The sequence below is a fragment of the Haliotis asinina genome, chromosome 4, assembly GCF_037392515.1.
Source record: "Haliotis asinina isolate JCU_RB_2024 chromosome 4, JCU_Hal_asi_v2, whole genome shotgun sequence".
Lineage (NCBI taxonomy): Eukaryota > Metazoa > Mollusca > Gastropoda > Lepetellida > Haliotidae > Haliotis > Haliotis asinina.
This window is the reverse complement of record NC_090283.1, coordinates 78,748,051-78,771,463: the sequence shown is the minus strand read 5'-3', so window position 1 is coordinate 78,771,463 and position 23,413 is coordinate 78,748,051. Positions and strand designations below refer to the sequence as shown.

General features: G+C 40.4%; 1 protein-coding gene across 2 annotated transcripts; it reads left to right on the top strand.

Annotated features, from left to right (window-relative positions):
• Positions 1 to 352: 352 nt before the first annotated feature.
• On the top strand, positions 353 to 13,946 carry LOC137281943 (B-cell receptor CD22-like). Of its 2 annotated transcripts, XM_067813675.1 has the most exons (12): positions 353 to 526; positions 614 to 934; positions 1,263 to 1,523; positions 2,875 to 3,132; positions 5,322 to 5,579; positions 8,921 to 9,220; positions 9,595 to 9,744; positions 10,180 to 10,213; positions 10,404 to 10,423; positions 10,718 to 10,798; positions 11,103 to 11,177; positions 11,599 to 12,545. In XM_067813675.1, the coding sequence occupies exons 1-12, from the start codon at positions 454 to 456 to the stop codon at positions 11,634 to 11,636; spliced, it is 1,869 nt and encodes a 622-aa protein (XP_067669776.1). In that variant the 5' UTR covers positions 353 to 453; the 3' UTR covers positions 11,637 to 12,545. The 2 variants fall into 2 exon arrangements, 1 of the variants encoding a protein (XP_067669776.1); XR_010956774.1 differs by lacking the exon at positions 10,404 to 10,423 and having other exon boundaries at positions 10,180 to 10,235; positions 11,599 to 13,946.
• The last annotated feature ends 9,467 nt before the right edge of the window (positions 13,947 to 23,413 follow it).

Below are 23,413 nucleotides of genomic sequence, written 5' to 3'. Positions count from 1 at the left end.
ACTTACATTTCGTCACACAAACTCCCATCGTATGTGTATTTATAGTCTACACGCACAGTGTACTAATGCATATCTATAGTGCACTTGCGCTTTCCCAATTACGTAGTTCGATGCTGACGTTATTGATCACTGCACTGTATGGTCCATTGTCAATCATCCGCCATATAAGTGGAATGTTGCTGAGTGAACTCACTTACTCACTGTTCTTGCAGGACAGAGTTTACCGCAGATCGTATTCAACTGGTCATATCGAATGCTATCGTCACAACTGTGTGAATGCGTTGTATATACCCAACCTACTGAACAGAATACATTTGACCTAGATTGCACAAGATACGTCTTTGACCTTGCGAGGAGGAAGTAAATTGCTGTCTCTGTAAACAGCGTCACTAACACCACTTTTAACGTGTTATATATGTCAGGCACATGTAGCTGCTAGCGTTTGCGGTTAAAATGAGACCATATATGATTTTACTTCTTCTCGTAATGGAGATTTACTGTGCACTAAGGACAACACAGGTGAAAGGTATGTGTCACAGTTTCGAATCCAGGCACTCTTTCCGGAATGATCACGAACCATGACCTGAACACTATATACCCTGTGCCATTTCAGGTCAGATACTGAGTCTACAAGGCTCAACCTCCGCTGCTGTAAGGGATGACACGTTTCAATTTACCTGTACCGTCAACGGTGGTGGTGGCTCCTTGCAAGGAGGTTTGTCCTTCCAAGGAGCGCGGTTGTTCATTCCATGTGTTGTCAATGCTGGTACCTGCAGCCAGTTCACCGGCACAACTGGGTACACCTGTGCGTGTATGGGTGGACAGACGCGGGTATTCTACATGAACATCACATCAGTCAGTACACGCGATGGCGGTGCCTGGAGGTGTCAGTACAGCGGTATCAACAGCAACTCAATCAGCCTGGATGTGCTGTGTAGGTATTTCAGAGGCAACAACACACGGGTGTCAATGGTAACTACATAAATGTTTAAAAAGCAAGATTTGTGTAATTAATGGGTAACTTATGATCTACGTTTACACTTCGTGTAAAGCAAGCATAATAAAATATGTTTAACTGACATCTTTCGACAGAGAAAACGGGGTTGCATTACGGAAATTTCACAAAAGCCGAACACAAAGTTGTTCCCCATGCGACCGTGTCACTGTCATTATAGGTACCTTTAGAGACATCGTAACTACTACTGAATAATGCCACCATATAATCTCACTGCACCACATCTCTCTGTTTATAAACAAACTAGACGGCCCCGACATTACGTCTGTTCCGGCAAACAGACAAATAATAGAAAACGCCAGTCCTGATATAGACTGCAGCACTAACATCACAGCCGGAAACCCCTCAACGACGAATAACTACACATGGACGGGTCCGGGAGGGTACAGCAAGGGCGGAGCTGTACTGGACAGACTTATCAACAGGAACCAGGGAGGGTTGTACACCTGTACAGCCACCAACACTGCAGGACTGTCGGACACAGACCAGGTCAACGTCACCGTTCAGTGTAAGTAGTCTACACACTCTCTGACACATTCCTCATGGTTCCTCGTATGGTGATCTACTTTCAGTTGTTGGCAACCTACAGCACATTTTTATATTGTACTGTCCTCTATAGATACATTGTTTTAGGTCTAATTTTACATTCTACTCTGTGATATCCTAGTTAGTTGTACTGTCTTTCGGTGACAGGTATTTCCAATGTATGTGCTATTAATTCATTTTTTATGATTAATCGTTCTCCTCACGATACGGCCGCAATATTGTCGATGTGACGTTAAATGTTAACTCACTCACTCACTCTCTGACACAACCTCGCCCCACGACATGCATTGTGATCCAAAGAGCCGGGAGTGACTGTGCAGAGTTCTGTGTCCTTCATGTGAGATGCTGCGCTGTTCGCGTGTTCCGATCCCAGATAATCAGTCACTCTCTTATTAGAGTGTCACTGCATTATTTGTGCTTGTAGCATTCACGTACCGCAGTCTTTCCTCCCCTTTCAAGCCGACGTGCTGTGATGGAACTGGCCATCGTCCAGCTCTAAACCTACCTCGCTTCCCTCACTGATGTGAACTGTAAAGTATAAGACTCAATATGCCAATATTTCAACCGTCATCATGCTATGTACAGTTCTCAGAACGCTGGAATGACCTTTCAGTTTCTAATATAGAGGTCAGTATAGTATCCGTATCTTTGACCCGTTTTCTTGTGGTCGATGCCACAGAGGTCCTGATGCCGATGTATTGTGGCAGCAATACCCTCCCAGCCACACACATACTACAACCCATGAAGTTTAACTTGGTCTTCAATAGCCCATGTTTGTCGTAAGAGACCGGTTATTTACCAACAATGGAGCTGTAATAATGATGAGCGCGGTATTGAACAGCAAACAAACAAACTGAAATACAGCAAAACGCGGGGAAATCAACACCTCTGTCACTTACCTCCGTCATAATAGTGTTTAATTCACCCACAACTTTATCAGATATTAGTTATTCAATATTTCTTGTATACATCTGATAACAAGCTGATATATTATGTATGTAGTATTAAACTATATACCACTGCTACATAGAATCATGTTACATCCACAATTCTGTCAGTGGCTCAATATACCGCTATACGTTTTATCAATGCTTACTGTATTCATTTATTAGAATTCCTATCGATAAATTCGAAATGGGCTGGAGTCGGTGGGATGAGGCAAAACTACCCGATGTTATTATTGATAATCAGCATTCCATTCGTGTCATTGTCTGTTTTGCCTTCTGTGCACAATTGCCTTTGTATCCTGCCGAGCAGCTTCATAATGGCGTTGTCCTTTTATATCTCAACTGATCGAAATATGTTATCACCAGACGCTTCAACAATAACTGCCGTACCTACCAACTTAAATGTGACGGAGAACGACACTCTTGGCATCGACTGCAGCACTAACATCACACCCGGAAACCCCTCCACTACACGCTACAGGTGGACGGGTCCGGGAGGGTACAGCAAGGACGGAGCTTTACTAGACAGACCTGTCACCAGGCACCAGGGAGGGCTGTACACCTGTACGGCCACCAACACTGCAGGACTGTCAGACACAGCTCAGGTGAACGTCAATGTACAGTGTGAGTATTGCATCTGCTCTTCATTTTCTAAATTAATTATAATGTCATCTAAAACATCCGTTGAGTACCCTCTGGGTAGAGTCTGGGAAGACCACCAGAGTAAAGATTTAACCACAGAATTTGGACTTAGTCTGCTAATCAGGGCAAGTGGAGTTCACGTTTACACGCAGGAACCAAATCGCATATGAACATGATACCTTGCGTTGTTAAGGCATCCCCTTTTATGTTTTCATTTTTAAAGGTCAGAATCGGTTAATTCCTTGGCTTTGACATTCGATATCAGTCAGATTGGGTAGCTGTGTGTGACTAAAGTCCCAGATTTCCACCAGTAGCTCACGGTATTTATCAGTTATTCTTATCATGAGCTGTAGCTACTATAAAAGAAATATTTGAGACAAGATGAACATACTTCCGAAACGTTTCTATTTACTGATAATAACCGGAATATGTCCACTTGTATTCATAGGATATATTTCAGAATTAATGTGGGGTGTTTAATTCCAATCACACACCCAGCGACAATCTGGGTATTTTCTCATTATGACTACTCCCAGTATGATGACTCCGAGTTTGACTACTCATGAACATAACCATAAAATCACCCCTACACTTAATAATGTAGTGTATCTGTATGGCTTGTTACTCCCGGTTTGCCTACTCTTTGATATACACCTATGAAGACGTGCAGGGCCTGCCTATAATGATTAGAAGGAAGATAACCCCTCTACTCGGACAAAAATACAACTTTGTAAAGATATAGCACAGGCTGTCTGTTTTGAAAACTGAACATGATCCCTCCAACCTCCATTCAATCTATTAACCGTAGAAGGCAAAGATATCATTTCACCGCGCGGGATTGTGTCGTGGAATTTATTGCCCGATGTTAAAGCTATTTTTCTGAATCAATTTAAAACCATGATAAACCCAACAGAAACTCTCAATTCCTTTCATTTAAATTTTGAGATTTTGTCAAATCATTCATTGTCGCCTCAAGCACGGCTGTAGAGATATGTAGTGACAGATATAATAGACATATTGTCACGAGGGTATATTGTCTGTAATTTGTGTTTATTGACTAAGTGATTGTTATTATTGGGTCACAATGTTTAGAGTCTTGAGTGATAGTTATTTTGGGTCACATTTCGTGTTATCGTTAATAGTGTTTTAGCGACACGCCTATAAGGTAGTGCTGTAGAGTTGCCGCCTTTTGGTGTGTGTTTTGACTGTTCCATGCTTCGCTGGAATGCTCAGGAATCAGCTACTGTATATATAAGGCTGGTTGTTGTGTTGGACACACACACGGACGTACACTCAGAGTTACACACTGGAGTTATGTCATCATTCTGCCTATCTACATTTGTCTGCCTCCTCGTCAACGTCTGTTCCTGATCGCTCGCTGAGTATACATTTAGTAGAACTGTTTCACTGAAAACTAAGACTTTGGTTACTTGATATTGTATTTGTGACCCATTACTTTACATTTGATTCTCCTGCATTGTACTAGAATCCTCTATTGCGAATCGTTGTATCTTGCTCTTGTCTGGTCAATACATAATATTGAATATTTCAGTTTTACTTTTGCTGGCTCTGAGGGGATTTTGTATACCCATTGTCACGGCAAATTTTTAACAGTAACAATATATAGGAAACATGTAAGTGTTCACGTGGTCATTATAAGACGTTATTCACTACCTTCCTTTTTACATGTCGGAACAACCAGTTCTGTATTTGCTGCTTTGACGAAATAAGAATATGTTTAAGTCATTTTACCATATTTTCATTGAGCTGTCAGTGGCGGAGCCATCACAGTGTTTACAAAGTAAACAAAATATTATACAGCACAATAACGTTTTAATCCACTTAGTGTATATGATATATCATGTCACTCAGTATATGTGTATACATGAAGTCTTCCACAACAATTACCAGTGTAATTGGCTGAATAGAGCAGTCTACCTGATGGAGGGGTGACAGCTAGTAATTAAACACCACTCGACTGGAACAGGTTGTGTATTCGACAGGTAGTCAAAGTGGGAGTAGTCATAATGGTAATGAAACACAGTCTGTATCTATACTTTGTATAATTGCCACCACAATTCTGTCTTTACGCCGAAAGAAACCTGTGTCAGCAGACAATAACATCCTTTGGCGTTAAAGGCATCTGTTTGCTCATCTCTACCACAACACAGATGCCCCAGAAATAACTGCCGTACCTACCAACTTAAACGTGACGGAGAACGCCAGTCCTGGTATCGACTGCAGCACTAACATCACACCCGGAAACCCCCCAACTACACGCTACAGGTGGACGGGTCTGGGAGGGTACAGCAAGGACGGAGCTTTACTAGAAAGACCTGTCACCAGGCACCAGGGAGGGCTGTACACCTGTACGGCCACCAACACTGCAGGACTGTCAGACACAGCTCAGGTGAACGTCAATGTACAGTGTGAGTAAATGCTACGTTACAGACCAGGTACACAATGTAAATGTTCAAATAAAAATATCTATATACACATGTACAGTATAACCCTTTAAAGCGGCAAAACCCTTTTCGTCAGGTTGAATACAGTGACAAAATACAGCGACAAAGCGACAGGGTTCCGACTGTATCATCAGCATGCGATTCACAGTCAAAAACGAAACATGAGCAGTATTTATCTATAAACGTTTGAGCATAGTTGTATTGTTCAATATTTATATTTCAATGTAGATATCAACAACCAAACTAACATCTGTAAAGAGATGACACTAAACACCTTCATGTCAATGATCGCTAGCATAATATCACTTTTCTATAGACCAAAACATGGTCTTTTCAGTGTGTCGACCCACCACTAGGGAACAAAATGTCCTTTTTCACGTCAACGAATTGAGACGTTCAACACATATAATGCAGATTAAAAACTCGTCTTAAGACTGGATATTAGCGCAATATAAATGTATATAAACGTAATTCTTAGTGAGTGAGTTTAGCATTACGCCGCACTCAGCAATATTCCAGTTATATGGCGGCAGTCTGTAAATAATCGAGTCTGGACCAGACAATCCACTGATCAACAGCATGAGCATCGATCTGTCCAACTGGGAACCTATGACATGTGTAAACCAAGTCAGCAAGCCTGTCCACCCGATCCCGTTAGTCGCCCCTTACGACAAGCATGGATAATTGAAGGCCAATATTCATTTCACGGGGAAATGTAATGGTAAATGTATAGACGAGTGTGAGATAAACCATCATGAAATAAACGGGCCAAAATCCCTTCAATATTCATGAAAAATTCCTCACAAATATACATATGGAAATTAATTAAGCAACACCAAATTCAAAGACACATAAAAACTTAACAAAGTATAACGAAGTAATTTTGATGATTGATTATTCAATTTTGATGTATTGACATACAGCATGAGCTTTTCATGGGTTGATATGACGCGCGTGAAGCTTGCACAGCGCACGTGCATTGCTTTAACCTCAACTTTCGAAAAATGCACTTTTTCCCTGGGGTGTTTACAAGCGCAGGTTGTCGATTGCATTCGGTTTTTCATTCATTTCAATGTCATGGCACGTAGGAAATTATCAGAGGCCACTCGTTGGCAAATAATCGGCATGAGGAATGCTGGTATGTCTCTAAGACAAATCGGGACTCAAATCGGACGACATCATTCCATAATTTCAAAACTTTTGAAAAAATACCGGGCCACTAATGAAGTTAAAGACCTGCCTAGACCAGGAAGACCCAGGAAGACCACAGTCCGGGAGGACAGAGCTTTACTGAGACTTGTACGGCGCAGGTCCTTCGACTCGAGCTCTCGGTTGAGACAGGAGTGGCTTCCAGGGAGACCCATCTCGAACAGGACTGTTCGGAATCGTCTGAAAGCTGCAGGATACCGGGCAAGGAGGCCAATCAAGCGACCCAGACTGTCTCCAGCCCATAAGGCAGCCCGACTGGCCTGGTGTAATGACCGTTTGCACTGGAACATTGCCTCTTGGAGGAAGGTCCATTTCTCAGATGAGAGCCGGTTCTTGCTGCACATGGTGGACGGTCGTACTCGGGTCTGGAGGCAGAGGAACACAGCAATGGCTCCACGGAACATCCAGGAGACTGTGGCCTTTGGGGGAGGTTCCGTTATGGTATGGGGGTGCATTTCCATGAACTGCAAGTTGGATATCATTACCATCCGTGGCAACCTTAACGGTGTTCGTTACCAACAGGAGGTTCTTGACAGGGCTGTGGTACCTCATTTTGAGAACCATCCTCTGGCAACGAGACCCATATTTATGGACGACAATGCTAGACCTCACAGGGCGCATGCTGTAAATGATTTTTTGCGGCAAAATGCAATTGACAGAATTCCATGGCCTGCCATGAGCCCTGACCTCAACCCCATTGAACATTTGTGGGACTTTATTGGCCGTCGTGTGAGGCAGAGAGACCCACCAGTCCATAATCTCAACGAATTGACGGCTGCCCTGCATGAGGAGTGGAACAGGATCCCCCAGAATCAGATCCGGAGACTCATCCAAGGAATGAGGAGGCGTCTGGAATCGGTGGTGCGTGCGCAGGGAGGACACACTAGATATTGATGAAAGTCGGTGTGCAGACTCTCAGATGACTGTTCTTTCTTTCCATGTGACATTTGTGTTAATACACCTGACAACAACGTCTGTGGATGAATAGTAAATTGTGTCCATTTTTTCATGAATTTAAGACAGTTTTAAGAATTTGGATTTCGTTGCAATAAAGCAAAGTCTTGATACTTTTTCCCTTTAAGTTGTTTGTCACAGATCGTCTGTTGAATAAAAAAGTGTCAAACTATATCAACCCGGCATATTTTGATTGTCAGAACACTTCAAAGTTGCTCCAATAGAAAAAATTGGGGTGTTGCTTGATTAATTTCCAGGTGTATACATTCCTCTTGAAACAATTTCGGCTAAATAACGAACATGTATGTTGAATCGCTGTCAAATAGTGGTGATTTCAGTTGTTCATGAAATGGTGGGTGTATACTGCCCCAGCGTTGGTACCTTCACGAACTGATGCTGAGACAAGGAATTATTCATCTGTGAAACTGTTTCTGATGATATATTCACCATATATATATATATATGGACGATCTGCAATGTATATATATACCACTGATATTGTACACGTATATATTGCACACGTCCATATATATATATGGACGATCTGCAATGTATATATATACCACTGATATTGTACACGTATATATATATGTATATATGTATATGTATGTGTATGTGTGTGTGTGTGTGTGTATATATATATATATATATATATATATATATATATATATATATATATATATATATATATATATATATATATATATATATATACGTGTACAATATATATTATATATATATACGTGTACAATATCAGTGGTATATATATATATATACGTGTACAATATCAGTGGTATATATATACATTGCAGATCGTCCATATATATATATATATATATATATATATATATATATATATATATATATATATATATATATATATATATATATATGGACGATCTGCAATGTATATATACGTGTACAATATCAGTGGTATATATATACATTGCAGATCGTCCATATATATATATATATATATGGACGATCTGCAATGTATATATATACCACTGATATTGTACACGTATATATATATATATATATATATATATACGTGTACAATATATATTATATATATATACGTGTACAATATATATTATATATATATACGTGTACAATATCAGTGGTATATATATACATTGCAGATCGTCCACAACGAGATATGCGAAAACAATTTAGTCCAACGGTCATTCGAGAAATTAACGACACAGCCGCCATGATGGCCACTGTTGTATCTGAACCGCTGCCACAGTTCACCTGGTGGCGATATGACAGTGGTCACCTGCAGGATATAGCGGACACTACTGACTTCACGGTATTCAGCTCCGACTTACAGACGGTACTCATTGTCAGGATCAAACACTTCAGAGACTACGGGGCATACGCGCTCAGGATGAACAACTCGTTTGGAGAAAGCATTCTCAGCTATACAGTATCGCCGGCAAGTAAGTTTCATGACGTCCCACTTCTTTTCATTCCTCTTTCGTTGTTTGGAAAACTAACACACTGGCATGCACACTGTGCTTGTGGTGAGTGAGTGGATACTGTTTTACGTCACTTGAAACACAGTAACTATATAACGGAATGGTAAAAAAGTGTAGTTCACTCATGTTTCCAATATGAAAAGGGACGCCAGATCTTCAAAGATAAGAGAATGCTTTAGTCGCTAGACTACCTTAGGGTTCCGTGCAAGAATTAACATACACGCTCAAATAAGAAACGTGTTGCAGAGAGTATCATTCCCCGGCTAACGGCGTATCTAAGTCACACTATGTTTGTTATTGATACTCCGTGTGTCCTTGTGGTCATACTGTTCCAGGCGAGGTTGTTGCCCAGTCACCACCAGATCGACTCGGACAAGGAATTGGTGTTGGAATTGGAGTGTCACTGCCAGTGATACTTGTGTTAGTTGTCATCATTGTGATCATATATCGAAGAAGACGAGTGAACACTGAAAATGTCAACAAAGGTAATCATTCTATAGCCAGGTTTGTATTTAGCAAAGGGAGACCTGTTTCACAGATGCTCCAACAAGTTATATAGGACCATTAAATGTGGTCATTAAATGAACGACTATTTCATAGCACGTGGATAATGCAATGCAGGACTATGATGACTACATTAACTCTGTTCTCTATAGTTTGTACATTATTTCATTTGCATTGCTGGAATTATAATATATTGTGACACATTTTGACAGGTTGTATTCTCAGATCTTCCGGCTTTACACCAATACTGCATGAAATAAATGCTGGCAAGTTTGGAACCTTTGACCATATCCCTGTGTACCAAGCGGCCATTGCATGTACTACGATTTCGATAAACAGTCAGTTCCGTGTAAATGGTACACGCAAACATTCAGAAATATATGGATTAATGTCAAAATGTCATGTTCCACTTGCAGATCACACAGAAACGATCGAAATCCAACCACACGGGTAAGATCCAATACATGCTGAAGTAAATTAATCATTGTTTCATAAAATCGCTAATCCCAGTTAGTCTTGCCTAATATGTTACAGTAAATTAATCACTTTATGTATTTGATATTGATATTTTGGTAATATATCATCGTGAAGTATGTTGAACCGATTCTGGATTGTTACAGCATTTCTTGGTTTCTTCCAGAATCTCCACACCAAACCCAGGCAAGTACATATTTGTCCAGCATATAACGTTGCAGGCGTTATGGTATTAAGTCCCTCGTTATACCAATATGCATTTGGCATACCGCTTTATCGGGAAGTAATGTTGTACTCATTGTTTCAACTACTATTTCAAACCTCAAAATGGTAACACACCCTGTCTATCCTATTTATTGCCATTAGACATCCACATAGACACAATGTTGCTCTGAGTGGCAATGCTGTTGTTTTCCATTTACATCATACATTATGAATATAAGTATCATGTTCATGATCCAATTCAATTACTGTTTCAAGACGGAGCCTATGCAAGCCTTGAAGAGCATACCCCTCAGACTAACGAATATGAGAAACTCGACACGGGAAACACCGACAAAGGTTCTTACTGTATTTTGTTTAATCGAGATAGCTGCTTTTAGGTTTCGGCTATCCGACTATAAGGAAAGGGGGTTAGCATAGGATAAAACAAAGAAAATATAGAACCAGGACAATACAATCTAGCAATGCAAGTCGTTTTAAAGATGTTTTTGTTTGGGTTATTGTTTGTTACTTTTTCACTATAGACTGGGCTATGTTGTTTCGTCCATATATATTTTATCGTGGAACTGAACTGAAGTTAAATACTTTCCATATTCCATGACTGGGAAAGCTTAATACTTCCCATTGACTGTTTTTGTATTAGAATCTGAAGAGACAATTGGCACGATTGGAAAGGAATCTGTTTATGAAAACCAAGCGACTGGTGGAGATACCCCAGGTAATGTTTGTAATGAACATGTATTATACACTAAGGGTTTCTTTCGTTTTGCTCATTTCAAAAGGGTCAGAGTCACTTAGCATATACTGAAACGGCTATGAGTAATACATCGTCGCACAGCACCTTCGGAGAAATGACTCTCATTTTTATATTACATGTCAACCCATAATGACCGCCCGGGCGACACTGACAGTGTGTGAGTGATTGTGTGCCTGCGTGAGTGTTTGGTTTTGGAATGTCGGGGTGGATCATTTCTTTTTTCAATTCAGAGCCATCTTTCGAAATCTGTCAGCATGACGCGGGTGGGGTTCGAACACAGACCTGCCGTGGAGGCGTTCTACCCGATAAATCATGGACGAGAAACCAATCCAACCCACACATGGCCCCACTGAGTCACATGTATGTTTACATCTTCTTTCAGATTCTGCAAAGGGAAAAGGCACAGTGGAACGAGAATGAATCCAAAAGGAACAGTTGTTTGTACAAAGTTAGAAATAACAATCAAGAAACGAGTTCGATATCTGCAGTTGAAACATCGGAATGTGACCGTTAATTACCACGCAACGATCCATGTTTGAGATTAAAGACTGCGACTGCGTTTGTATATATCACCATGTGGGCATTGGTTGGCTGACCCTGCTACCAGGACAGTTGTGTGCCCGGCATTATACGTAGAACCGGCACTAACAAGGCTGACAGCGATTCACTGTTTATCACATTTTTTGTTGTGGTATACATTCTGTGACCGTCTCAGACTTCAGACTGTTATGAATTATTTGCCCATCATTCCCTTCTTGGGGCTGTAGGGTCGGCAAGTGGTTACCATTCTTGTAACAGACGGCAGCAGTAATATGACTCTCTTTAAAGCAGGTGACCAGGTCCACGACAAAACAGTAAGGTATGGACTGTACCAGACAAGAATTACAATGTGTATTGGGGAGAGATCAACACCTACACCGTCACCAATACAGCGAGACTGTCAAACAGCCTAGATCAAACTAAACGTTCTATATTACCTTACTTCTCTATAGTACATGCATGTTTTTGTAAGAATCGGTGAAGGGATTAGATTTGTTTGTCAAGACTGGCTCAACGAGACGCCGACAATGATGTCCCTCGTTTTGGTGGCATGGCCGATTGGGAAAGTGCCCTTCTGTTCATACGAGCTCTCTGCAAGGCTGGTTAATCGTCACGACTTTTTTGTTCAATTACTGCTCATCTTGACTTTTTGTTGCGCGAAAGGTCAATAATCGCTCAGTGCTATTTTTTAAGCTGAATGCCAAACGTCAGCGTTGTGGGCTATCCAGTTTCCGTGTTCCCAAAGAAGACATTTCAGGCGGTAAAATCCAGAAATGCATGGACGTTTCATGAAGAAACATGGTTGAGTTTTTATTGCAAGACGAAGGAAGGTGGCAGACGGAAGCTCCAAATCCTCCGCGTCTTGCAGTTACATACGTGCAGCCAGATATCGTAACGCTAAAAACACGTATGGTAGAACCTGTAGGTGCAAAGCTGCAAGCAAATACACACCCGTGCTTCTCACACGTGAACTTTATTAACGATAGGGTAACGAAGATGTCAAGAACATAGTTTGGTCATTAAACATGAAGACATACGATTTGACAAACTGCACACTCAGGTAATATCCCCAGAAGCCAAAATTTTATGAGCGCTTTATATATTTCACCCTCTATTTGCTGGCAGCTAGTCGTCAATGTCACCTCGTGTTACATCCTGCCACAAATGAATGTGAAGTGTATGTTGTCGTGCCTTGATCTTTAATGGTATTTAAAAAGTATCCGAAATGTAGGCCAAGACAATATTCTGTGCGAAATTGGTTATTGTTAAAACATACACTTTACGACGCCCCTGCATATGAAATACATTGAAGGTTCGTTGGCAATGAAGCCATTAATTAAAATATGTGTGTTATACAATGGGTGCAAGGTTTCGTCATGGTCCAAACACCATTTCTTGTCGGTTTATGGAAGATAGTTCCTTTCTTAAATGCCGGCATGTGGCTGGAATATTGGCCAGTGCGGCACGAAACTAAACTCACTCACTTATAAATATTGTGAGCATTGATGATTTTTGCAGACATGCACTGTGAAGGATTTATTGTGAAGTCTATGTGTGGATAGATGACACAGAATGATTCATTATAGCTTTGATATATGCCTCACATGCGTTAAGTAGTTTCATCTGTAACGCATCTGTGACAAAATGTTTCCAGTTTCCATTCCTCGTCTTAACGTGTTTCCCCATGTTCGTGTAAATACCGATCTTGACTGACTTGCCTTTGCATGTGTTTGTGACAAAAGATGTGCAGGTTAGAACACAGAATTTTATTGACAACATTTCACTATTACCGATATAACTTTAAACATTCTTCATATATAATTCCAAAAGTTCAATATCAAAATGTAAAAGTAAGTTTTGCATCCATTATGCCTACATCTCAAGTCACCTCTATAACAGTAAGTTCCCTTAACAGTTAAAATAAACAGGTAATTCAAACGACATAACCTACGCGCTATTTCGGTTCCTTGTTTTTCAGTAAACTATCACACTTTCAGTAACTCGAGACGTAATTGCTCTTCAGCTTTTAAATGAGATAAAACATTCCTGTTACAGTTTTCAGGGAACACAGAAGTAGGATATTTGTTATTCTCTCTAATCTATTTCATGCCATTTATAAAATGAACTCCTCGGTCTCAGAGGGATCTTATAATTCGGCTATAAAAGGAAGCTGTTATTGCAATGCGCAAATCGCTTTTTTGTATTTTCCCAGTGTTCTATAAATCTTGTCAATCAAGAGTATAACGATTTAGTCAAAGCGCGTGAGGACATGTTTTTGACTGACTCACGTGTTTGACATTTGGATGCCTGTGTATCTTTATCGTGTGATAAAGACTAAACATCAAACAATGAATTCGGAGTATCCACGGGAGCAGCGAAATGTTACACACGTGTTAAAAGGAAAGTCTTCCAGTTCAGGGCTCTATACGAGTAGTAGTGAACCCCTTCCTGTTCATGAGTACTGGAGAAAGTCTTCTATCTGATTGTTACACCAGGCAACACGTGAACTGGAGAAAGTCTTCTAGCTGACTGTTACACCAGGCAACACGTGAACTGGAGAAAGTCTTCTAGCTGACTGTTACACCAGGCAACACGTGAACTGGGGAAAGTCTTCTAGCTGACTGTCACACACGTGAACTGGAGAAAGTCTTCTAGCTGACAGTTACACCAGGCAACACGTGAACTGGGGAAAGTCTTCCAGCTGACTGTCACACACGTGAACTGGAGAAAGTCTTCTAGCTGACAGTTACACCAGGCAACACGTGAACTGGGGAAAGTCTTCTAGCTGACTGTCACACACGTGAACTGGGGAAAGTCTTCTAGCTGATTGTTACACACGTGAACTGGGGAAAGTCTTCTAGCTGACTGTCACACACGTGAACTGGGGAAAGTCTTCTAGCTGACTGTCACACACATGAACTGGGGAAAGTCTTCTAGCTTCTTGTAACACACGTGAAGTGGGGAAAGTCTTCTAGTCGATTGTCACACATGTGAACTGGGGAAAGTCTTCCATCTAATTTCTACACTAGAAAAGGCCTAGCAGCTTGTCTTACACAAGAGAGCCTTCCAGTTGAGAGCTACCAATGTGTATTGGGCAAAGACTTCTAGCTGCTTATATCAGTGTTCCTACCAACACGTGTTATTTATGACATGTTCTCAGACACACTCGGGAAAGAGACCGCGGTTCTCTATTTAAGAAAAATTTTTTCGGATTACAATTCGTTGCCATATTTGAGTGCGTCAAAGAAGTTGCACGCTTGTTTCTTCAAATTAGAACTTGCATCTTCCGATCCTGTCCTGTCCATGCAGGCAGGACATTTCTTTACACCAGGGATTCCAGATTCAAAACATCAGTGACATGAAGTCAAAGCGTGAAATATTTTATACGTCTCCTTTTTTGTCGTCCGGGGGCATTGACGAATATATTCCAGATTTCTACCTTTACTTTACCTTTATCCTTTCAAAGTTTAATCTTGTCCTCTGCAGCTCGTGTAGTCCTGATGAAAGTCCTAATGTACATGTGTCATCTCTCTGTGCACGTCTTTCTCCAAAGATGTGTTAAACTGGTACACTGAGTACGTGCGTAATGACTTGCTCTGATCACAGACAGATAAGAAGGCGTCCTCTTCCAGAAGACCATGCAACCCTCTCAAACTATTACAAGCGAAAGACCAGCAGGTTTGTGACGATCACTATCCCGAGATAGCCTTTGTTTACAGATACGTAAATATTGTGGCTATTCTCTGTGTATCTTTTATCATTATTTCCACGCAAAATTGCCAGTGTGTTGTTCTGCCACTATGTCTTGTGCTGCCTTGTAATTCCTTTGTAATTTGTACTGAATAATACACCTTTTAAATCCAGACCACAGTTGGTAATTGTGCACATTTCTTTGTTTCTTCGGTGGTGTCACGTCGATCTCATTTAAGTTCATTTACAGTTAAATCATACTTTACCTTGAGAATAGTCATATCAGTACAAGCTATGATATCGGGTGTTCGCCAAACGGCCAAAGGATGGGTAATAATTTAGGTATCCTAAATTGGGGCCAAATAATACCATCAAAGCTAGTGAGTTCATTTTACTGCGTGTCATGGGGGTTCACCATACTTCGACTACATCTTGACTCCTTTGGGGAATCTCTTCAGGCAATTTTGTCACCGCCAAAAGTTAGCAAATTTCGAAATAAGTAACACGACATGTACGTCCCTACTGATGGAATCGTATGAATAGAACTGTTTGAATGCCTGTATTGTTGCATTGTTTTGTTGTGCTTTAACCTACGATGTATTGATAACCTCAATCCATCAGAACCGCTACCAATGTATAAATCAATACCTATATCGTAGTACTACAAATCCTTTTCTCTACAGATTAAGAATTAATTCAATCATGAAACTTCTGACCATATGTCTTCTGCGATACAAAAAATCAAGACCGACAATCAAACGTGCGTGCGTGACAGTAATCACCTCCTCGCAAGGAATACACGTGGTGTGACCAACCCCTGTCTCATGTGAATAGCTGTCTGGCAAATGTCAGCCGACAGCTGATCACATGGGCTTGATGTATAAGAAGATAAATCGATGGCATCGATCAAATTCAAACATTTAAATTAAAATCAATTATATATCGACAAACTGTGCTATAACATCAAACGGAATTTAATGGATCGGGATTCTTTTTGCCGTTTCCCTGAAATCATAATTACGGTATGACTAGAAATTGATGATTTAAAGACTTTACATTTTTAATTTTGTTCACTCACGTATTAAATGTGATTATTAGCAGAACATAACTGCAGATTCAAAGACAGGTGAACAGTTAGTATTTTGTCAAGTCGCCATGGGCAGCAATGCATGTTTCGATTCCGCGACATTAGAAAGTCGTGGTCCATGCTGTCCCAATATCGGACCACTTCTTATTTCATTTCAGCAAAATTCTTTTTTGTCAGACTTTACTTATTGACACTTTCCTTCATTAGTGTTCATTAGGTTTATCAGTTTGTTTGGCCCAGAATGCCAGTGTATTTGGAAACAGCCACACAGAATTTTCATCTCAGAAAACCACATTGTCCCAGTTAAAACGTCTATGATGTAAGCACCAGTTCAACTTTCGCTCCTTTTGTTCAGGTCTCATGATCCGTGATGGAATTCCTCGTCTTTTAATCCAACCCACTGCATTCAGCTCAGTTGTAATAATCTTCTTGCAATCAGCCACAGTTCCTCTATTAATCATATCATTTTCTACTCTCCTTCGTTTGTTTCTAGAAACAGGAATACCAAGCCGCCGCCTGTCACCGACGGTCAATTTTCTGGGCCTAACTGCGCCCGCCTGGTGCTCAATACCATATCCATTTGCAATATTTTTTCAAAACACGATAAGTAGTGGACACAGGGATAACTGTTCTACTTGAAATCACTTTAGTTGATCCGATCAGAAGCCCTTGATATAATACTACTTATAATCAACTTCTCTAAATCATCCATACTGAGGATCACTGAAAATGTCATCTGCTAGCAAGGAAACAAAGGGCGCTACCTCTTCACAAACTAATGAAAAAGGATTAACGGAGTTGTCGCTCTTGAATGAAACCAAGCACTTGATAGCTGGTCAAGGTTGTTTATACCAGAAATCCTAAAATTCTCAATAACTTCTGGTCATACTATAGTAATGGATCAAAGCAATCAATGACGGAAGTAAATGTATCGATCACTGACGAACTCATACTAGAATGGCTTGTGGTCGGTCGTTTACGTGTTGTTTAAAATCCCTCTTAGAAGCATTCCTGCAATATATGTGATAGCGGTATGCAAATTATAGAGGCTGGGACTCGCCACTGACATCATGAACATCGCTCTACGCAGCTGGGATCCGATCTGACCACCAGATCCTGTTAATCGCATCTTACGACACCTACTTCAGCTGAAGAAGAATCATAATCCTATCTTCACGGGTGCTAGACAAAGTCAGTCTCATAAAGCAGTGTCATCATCAATATTCAGAAATGGTGCAAGTTTCATACTGGGCAATCGTCGGATTTAACCCAACACGGTATGTCTACATCAGTGGCAACATACGTACACAGGAATCTGTGCTGGGACAAAGTTAAAGGAACACCTTAACTGTTAAAGAACAACTAAACTCAATTTTTTGGTACTCTTTTACCACTGCATATGAAAGACTTCTGGTAAGTCATAACCGGAACACCATTTTTTTAAAGAACACCTTGTGGTTAATTAATACCAAGCTCTCAAAGGTTGCTAAAAAGCCGTCTGCTTCTCTCTCGCCCGCAAGCGAAACCGCAGACAAGTTACGTAACTCTGTCGCCAGAGCCCTACAGTGACGTCATAGAAGGAACGATTTTCAGTTAAATGTACAGAAAATGTGTAGGAAGCTCGTCAGTTTCCTGATTTCTCGACGTCACCAAAGACATGCCGAATTGTTGTGTTGCCGTCAATTGTTCCTTGGGGTCGGGTGATGGTGTCACTATGCAGGGATTTCCACCGGACCCCGTAGTTTGTGCTTGTTTGTTGGTGTGTGCGAAGTGAGCGTTGTGGAAGCCTGTGGTATATACTAAATCGGATGGTTCGCCCCCTACCACGCTTCCAGGATAGAAAATGGAGTTCAAGTTTCTTCGAGTTTATAAAATAAAGACTGCTTACTACACGTTGCTGACCAAAAGGATTTTGCATGGATATAACGCTTTCTTCCTCAGCAACGAGGTTGTGGTCGAAGTGACAATATTATCGTAAGTAATATTATATTGACCTCTTATACTGACCGCTTCCAAGAGTGAAATTGTTATGTTATAAGCAATGTCATGTAAAATCCTAATGTCCATCAATAAAATACGTATTTTACTACCAGTAGAATATGTAAGTCGCTGAAAAAAAACTTAAATAGCATTCATCCTCAGACAGGGCGAAGCCATTTTTGGAAATCCAGAAGTCATGGGCTAAAGCCCGTTAGAATTATTGAGATTACGATTTGTTCTCATCAAGTTAGATAATCAAAACTACTTTTTACTGGTAGTTAAAGGTGCATTTGAATCATGGCCAAAAGGATTTTGCATGACACAACTTTTAACATAAGGACTTCTTCCAAGGAAGCAAGGTGGGGGGCGAAGTGACATTTGTATTGCAACATTATATTGACCTCCACCTCACTTCCAAGAGTGAAACTGTTATGTTATAAGCAATGTCATGCAAAATCCTATTGTCCATCAATAAAATACATATTCTACTACCAGTAGAAAGTAATTTTGCAATGTCAGGCTATTACCTTGTTCGAGGAATGTATCTATCAATATCCACAAAAACGAGTGATATATAATTGCTGATTTTCCAGGTGATGTGTCAAACTGTTTGAGAGGCATTCTAGAAGTTGCTGAGATAAAGATGACAAGAATTTTTATGGATGATCAACTTCTTTATTGCAGGGTAGCGACGTTTCGGTATAGATTCTTATACCGTTTTCAAGCGTGTGGACGGACCAATATACGAAAACGTGATGTATCGTTTCAGGTTTTTCACATTGCTGTATAGTTTCATTGGTTACCCAACATAGCACACCTGGCAACTAATTGCATAATGTGCGTCATTCTTTTTTTTAAAAAATATTTAGTTAGCCAACAATGAGCAATCAATCAATGTATTGGCGCTTAATCCTTTGAAAGAAGGGTGTTGTTTTTACATAGACACAGACACGACAAAGTGTATTCAGTATAGATTATTAAATTTACATACATAAACACTACCTTTTGACAAATCCCCAATTTAAATCCCCATAAAACTAATTAATCAATCACCGTGTTATCGGTTAATCCTTTGATCGATTCAGACACAAGAAATACCAAATGGGGACCTTTGTCGTGTAATCTAAGTGGCGTTACCACTAATTATACCTGTTATAAATTCATTGACTGAGCATCAAGTGAATGATGACAAATAACGTGTAGGTTTATACCACCTAACACAGATTACAACCTCCCGACACCAAGTGATTTTGACGGAAACGTCTATGAAAACAAGGGTTGTAACTCGGAAACTAGGCAAAGCAGGAAACAAAACTAAATGATAGTAGATTGTGAGAACATTTAGCTTTCATTTTTTTCTCAACAGCTTTCACGATTTCAGGTTTGTACAAACCTGTAAGCGAAATAGTTTAACCCCTGAAATGTAGATGAATACTGCACAGACCCTCATTTCCATACCAACAATAACGTCACGTAGACGCGCCGCTGTGATTGGTTGAAATTTCGTTCGCGGCTGACAATTTGTGCACTGTTGACAAAAAGGTAGATTTAAATTAATTAAAGGTCGAATTGAGTAGTCTTAATGGCGGGTTTCATTTATAGCGATGTCAGCAAGTGATTTTGTATTTGTACCCTACTAGAGTATATGTGATCTTTAAACGGTGCGTTTAATAACCTGTGTCATGGAGAGGAATCATTTATGGATGGTTCCGTGATATTTTGGATGCGAATGCTCGCCGTCCAATCTATTTCGTAGATACTGGGGCTGTTTAGCTAGTGTATGCTACAGAAATCATATTTCCGAGCCTTTCACAAAGCACTAAGGTGAGCGTAAGTCACTAAGACTCCGACCTTTGTGGAAGCATTGGCGGAGTGGGTTATATTGCCGGCGATTTGGTGACTGACTGCGTGTGGGTTCAAATCCCTGATGGGAATCAACCTCACAGAAATCACTTGTTTCACTGAGAAAGTGAAATCCCAAATACAACACATCGCTAGATTTGGCAAATTTCTAAATGGCAATGTGTATTCATGGACAATAGACATGACTCGGTGCCGTATTTATGTTCAGATGGGCATTTTTCAATGTTGTTATATTTTACTAAATTAGACAGAATTTTAACAATGTGCACTTTCCATCTATGGATGGTATATGCTTATATCACGTCAAGTAATCATTATTTGTAGACTTCTTTGGGTGAACTGAGGTGCCGACATGATGCAAATCTGCTCGTCTTCAATATCTGTAAAATATGCACAAGAGGAATCTCATACTCTCGTCAGGCAATTTCAAATCCTTAGTTACTGTTATTTCAGCATTGTTCTTCAATGGCTTTTCTTCAGTTATTAGGAACATGTCATGTTTAGTGAGAGAGCTTCTGGCAGTTCTCATGGTCTGAATATGTAATCAGTTCTTAAGAACAAATAGGTTTGTATGAATGTGAAAAACGGTCTCATCAATATTGCATGGACAGAAGCCTTTCACATGACAAAAACATGTGCTGTGTCAATGACAAACCCCTCATCTTGAAGTGAAATAGACGTGTCGACTTACAAGATGTCGTGATGTTATCATCAATCAATATAAGAAATCCCTTAAGCTCTTCCTAACACTGTAAAATACTGTGAACCTTGACAGAAAGAAGATGCTGTCAATTTTTATTTCATACATTGTGTCCAACTTCGTACCCACGAGACATGTTTACTTTTGACCAGTTCACGGTAATTCTCTAGATGCCCACGCCATGTCACGTCTAGGTAATTGAATCGGAAATGTCAAATTTATGCGATGTTAATTTTCGGTTTTAAGTGTGGGATAAAGCATGACTCTTAGGCATTACGAAGAAGTAAGACCCGAGGGAAATGACCCGTGGGCCGTAGGAAAGCAGCCTTACTTCTTCGTAATGCCCAAGAGTCATGTTTCATCCAACTTATACACCAACCGAAAATATACTTCAGATATATGTTCAAAACTTGGTACTCACTGATGAAAATCAACTGGGATGAGACTGGCAGCAGACGCCTCTCCTTGCACGCTCAAAACATATACTACGTAGCACGTGCTACCCGTGGCCTGCACGTGCTACCCGTGGCCTGCACGCACTGCCCGTCTTGCGCCGAACACATGGTTCATACTGAGAAACAGTCTCATTCTACACAGCGATCCTTTGTAGCCTAATGAATAAAACCGCCAAGCTGGTAAACTAAGAGATGCGGATTCGAAACCGGGTGTTAGCGCACTACACATGTTGGAAATTGTCAATATTGTTACATTCTACGGTCATATTCAGATATCGCAAGACAAGTAATAATTGATATTAATATTAACAAGCAATAGTTCAGGGGCAGGAGGACGATATGGACGTTATATCCCTATAACCATTGAATACTACATGTCATATTTGATTACTTTTAATGACCGAGTTCACTCATCATTATGAACCGTGGTCAATGTGGCCAGGGGGTAATGAACTCCACTTCCTCAAGCAGACTAGACTTTTGCAAGCTCTGGACTGTTAACGCTAACACGCTTATCGTGTCTGGGCCTGACAAAACAGTGAGCAACATCATGAGCATTGATCCACATAATTGTGATAGATGACAGGTGTGAGCGAGGGTCATCACTGGAAAATGTAGACCTATAGATAACATGTCACTCCTGTACAAGCAATTACCCGCTATGTGGAGTTTATTGGAGCAATATAAACTTTCACACTTTAAACCATGTGAAATCGTATTTAGCAGCAAGAGGACACTTGCATGGCAATTCTTAGCAAGCAAACAAAATGGTTGCCCAAGGTGTTGTTATTTCTTTTTGACTGTGTCATTGCACCCTCACCCCCTCCGCTTTTCCTTCTCCCCACCCCACTCCATCATAAATCCGGTTAAATTGGTCTGCCTTTCCTTCATCTCAGAGATGTATGTGTGCTGTAGTTATTTATGGTTTCAATCTCCTACAGAAATGAAGGCAACAAAAATGGACGTATATTGTTACCAAATGACATGAACCATTAGCTGCTTCTATCTTCACAATAACCACAGTTATTTAAGACACGCTGTTGAGGAAAATGAGGTTGTTGGTCTGCTTTGGCGACATGGGCTTTATCGTTATTTCAGAGAGGTTCTGAGTTAAAAGGTTTCTGGCTACTTACACGAGGGCAACTGAAACTAAGACACACTTCCAGATATCAATTTTCCTGATATCTATAGTTTTAAAACCATCAGTCTAGTGCCTCACCACGAAGGTCATTATCTTCACGCTGTTACAAATTTAGTCAGTAAGAACAAAATTGTTTCAATTTGGTGCCAATGGAGATGTAAACACGGGTCCGTCTGTCTTGTATATATACATGTATTCTGCGTTCCTCCCAAGCTTTTATTACTTCTTGTTATAAATTTACAACAAGGTGTTTTCAGGTCTCATGAGAGAGGCCCGCTGTGTGACATTAATAGCGTGTGGTAAATCGTCTACCCTCCATAATTATGTCAATGCGTTCGTATGTGGTCGACGTGATTAATCAGAGAATTATACATACAATACTTGACGAGATGAAGGCATAGATGAGTTCAGTCTTCTTTTGTTGCTTACACACGACATGACAAACAAGTACACATGAATGAGGTAAGCGGACTTCCAGCTCAACCCCAGGGCCTTTCGTGCGAGCGGTATAATCCTGCTCGCGGACACGATCAAGGGAGGTGACCAATATAGGCCATAAATGTCATACACAGTAATTAATGGAAGTGACAAAGAGGAACAAGGAAGCTGACAAGACCATGTACGCTGTGGTAGTGATAAAAATTGAAAATGCAGATTAAATAAAAACAAATAAATCTCATATGACTTGGTTACATAGTTTGGAGATTTTACAAATATTTGGACGATAGCTGTCCTAAGTTA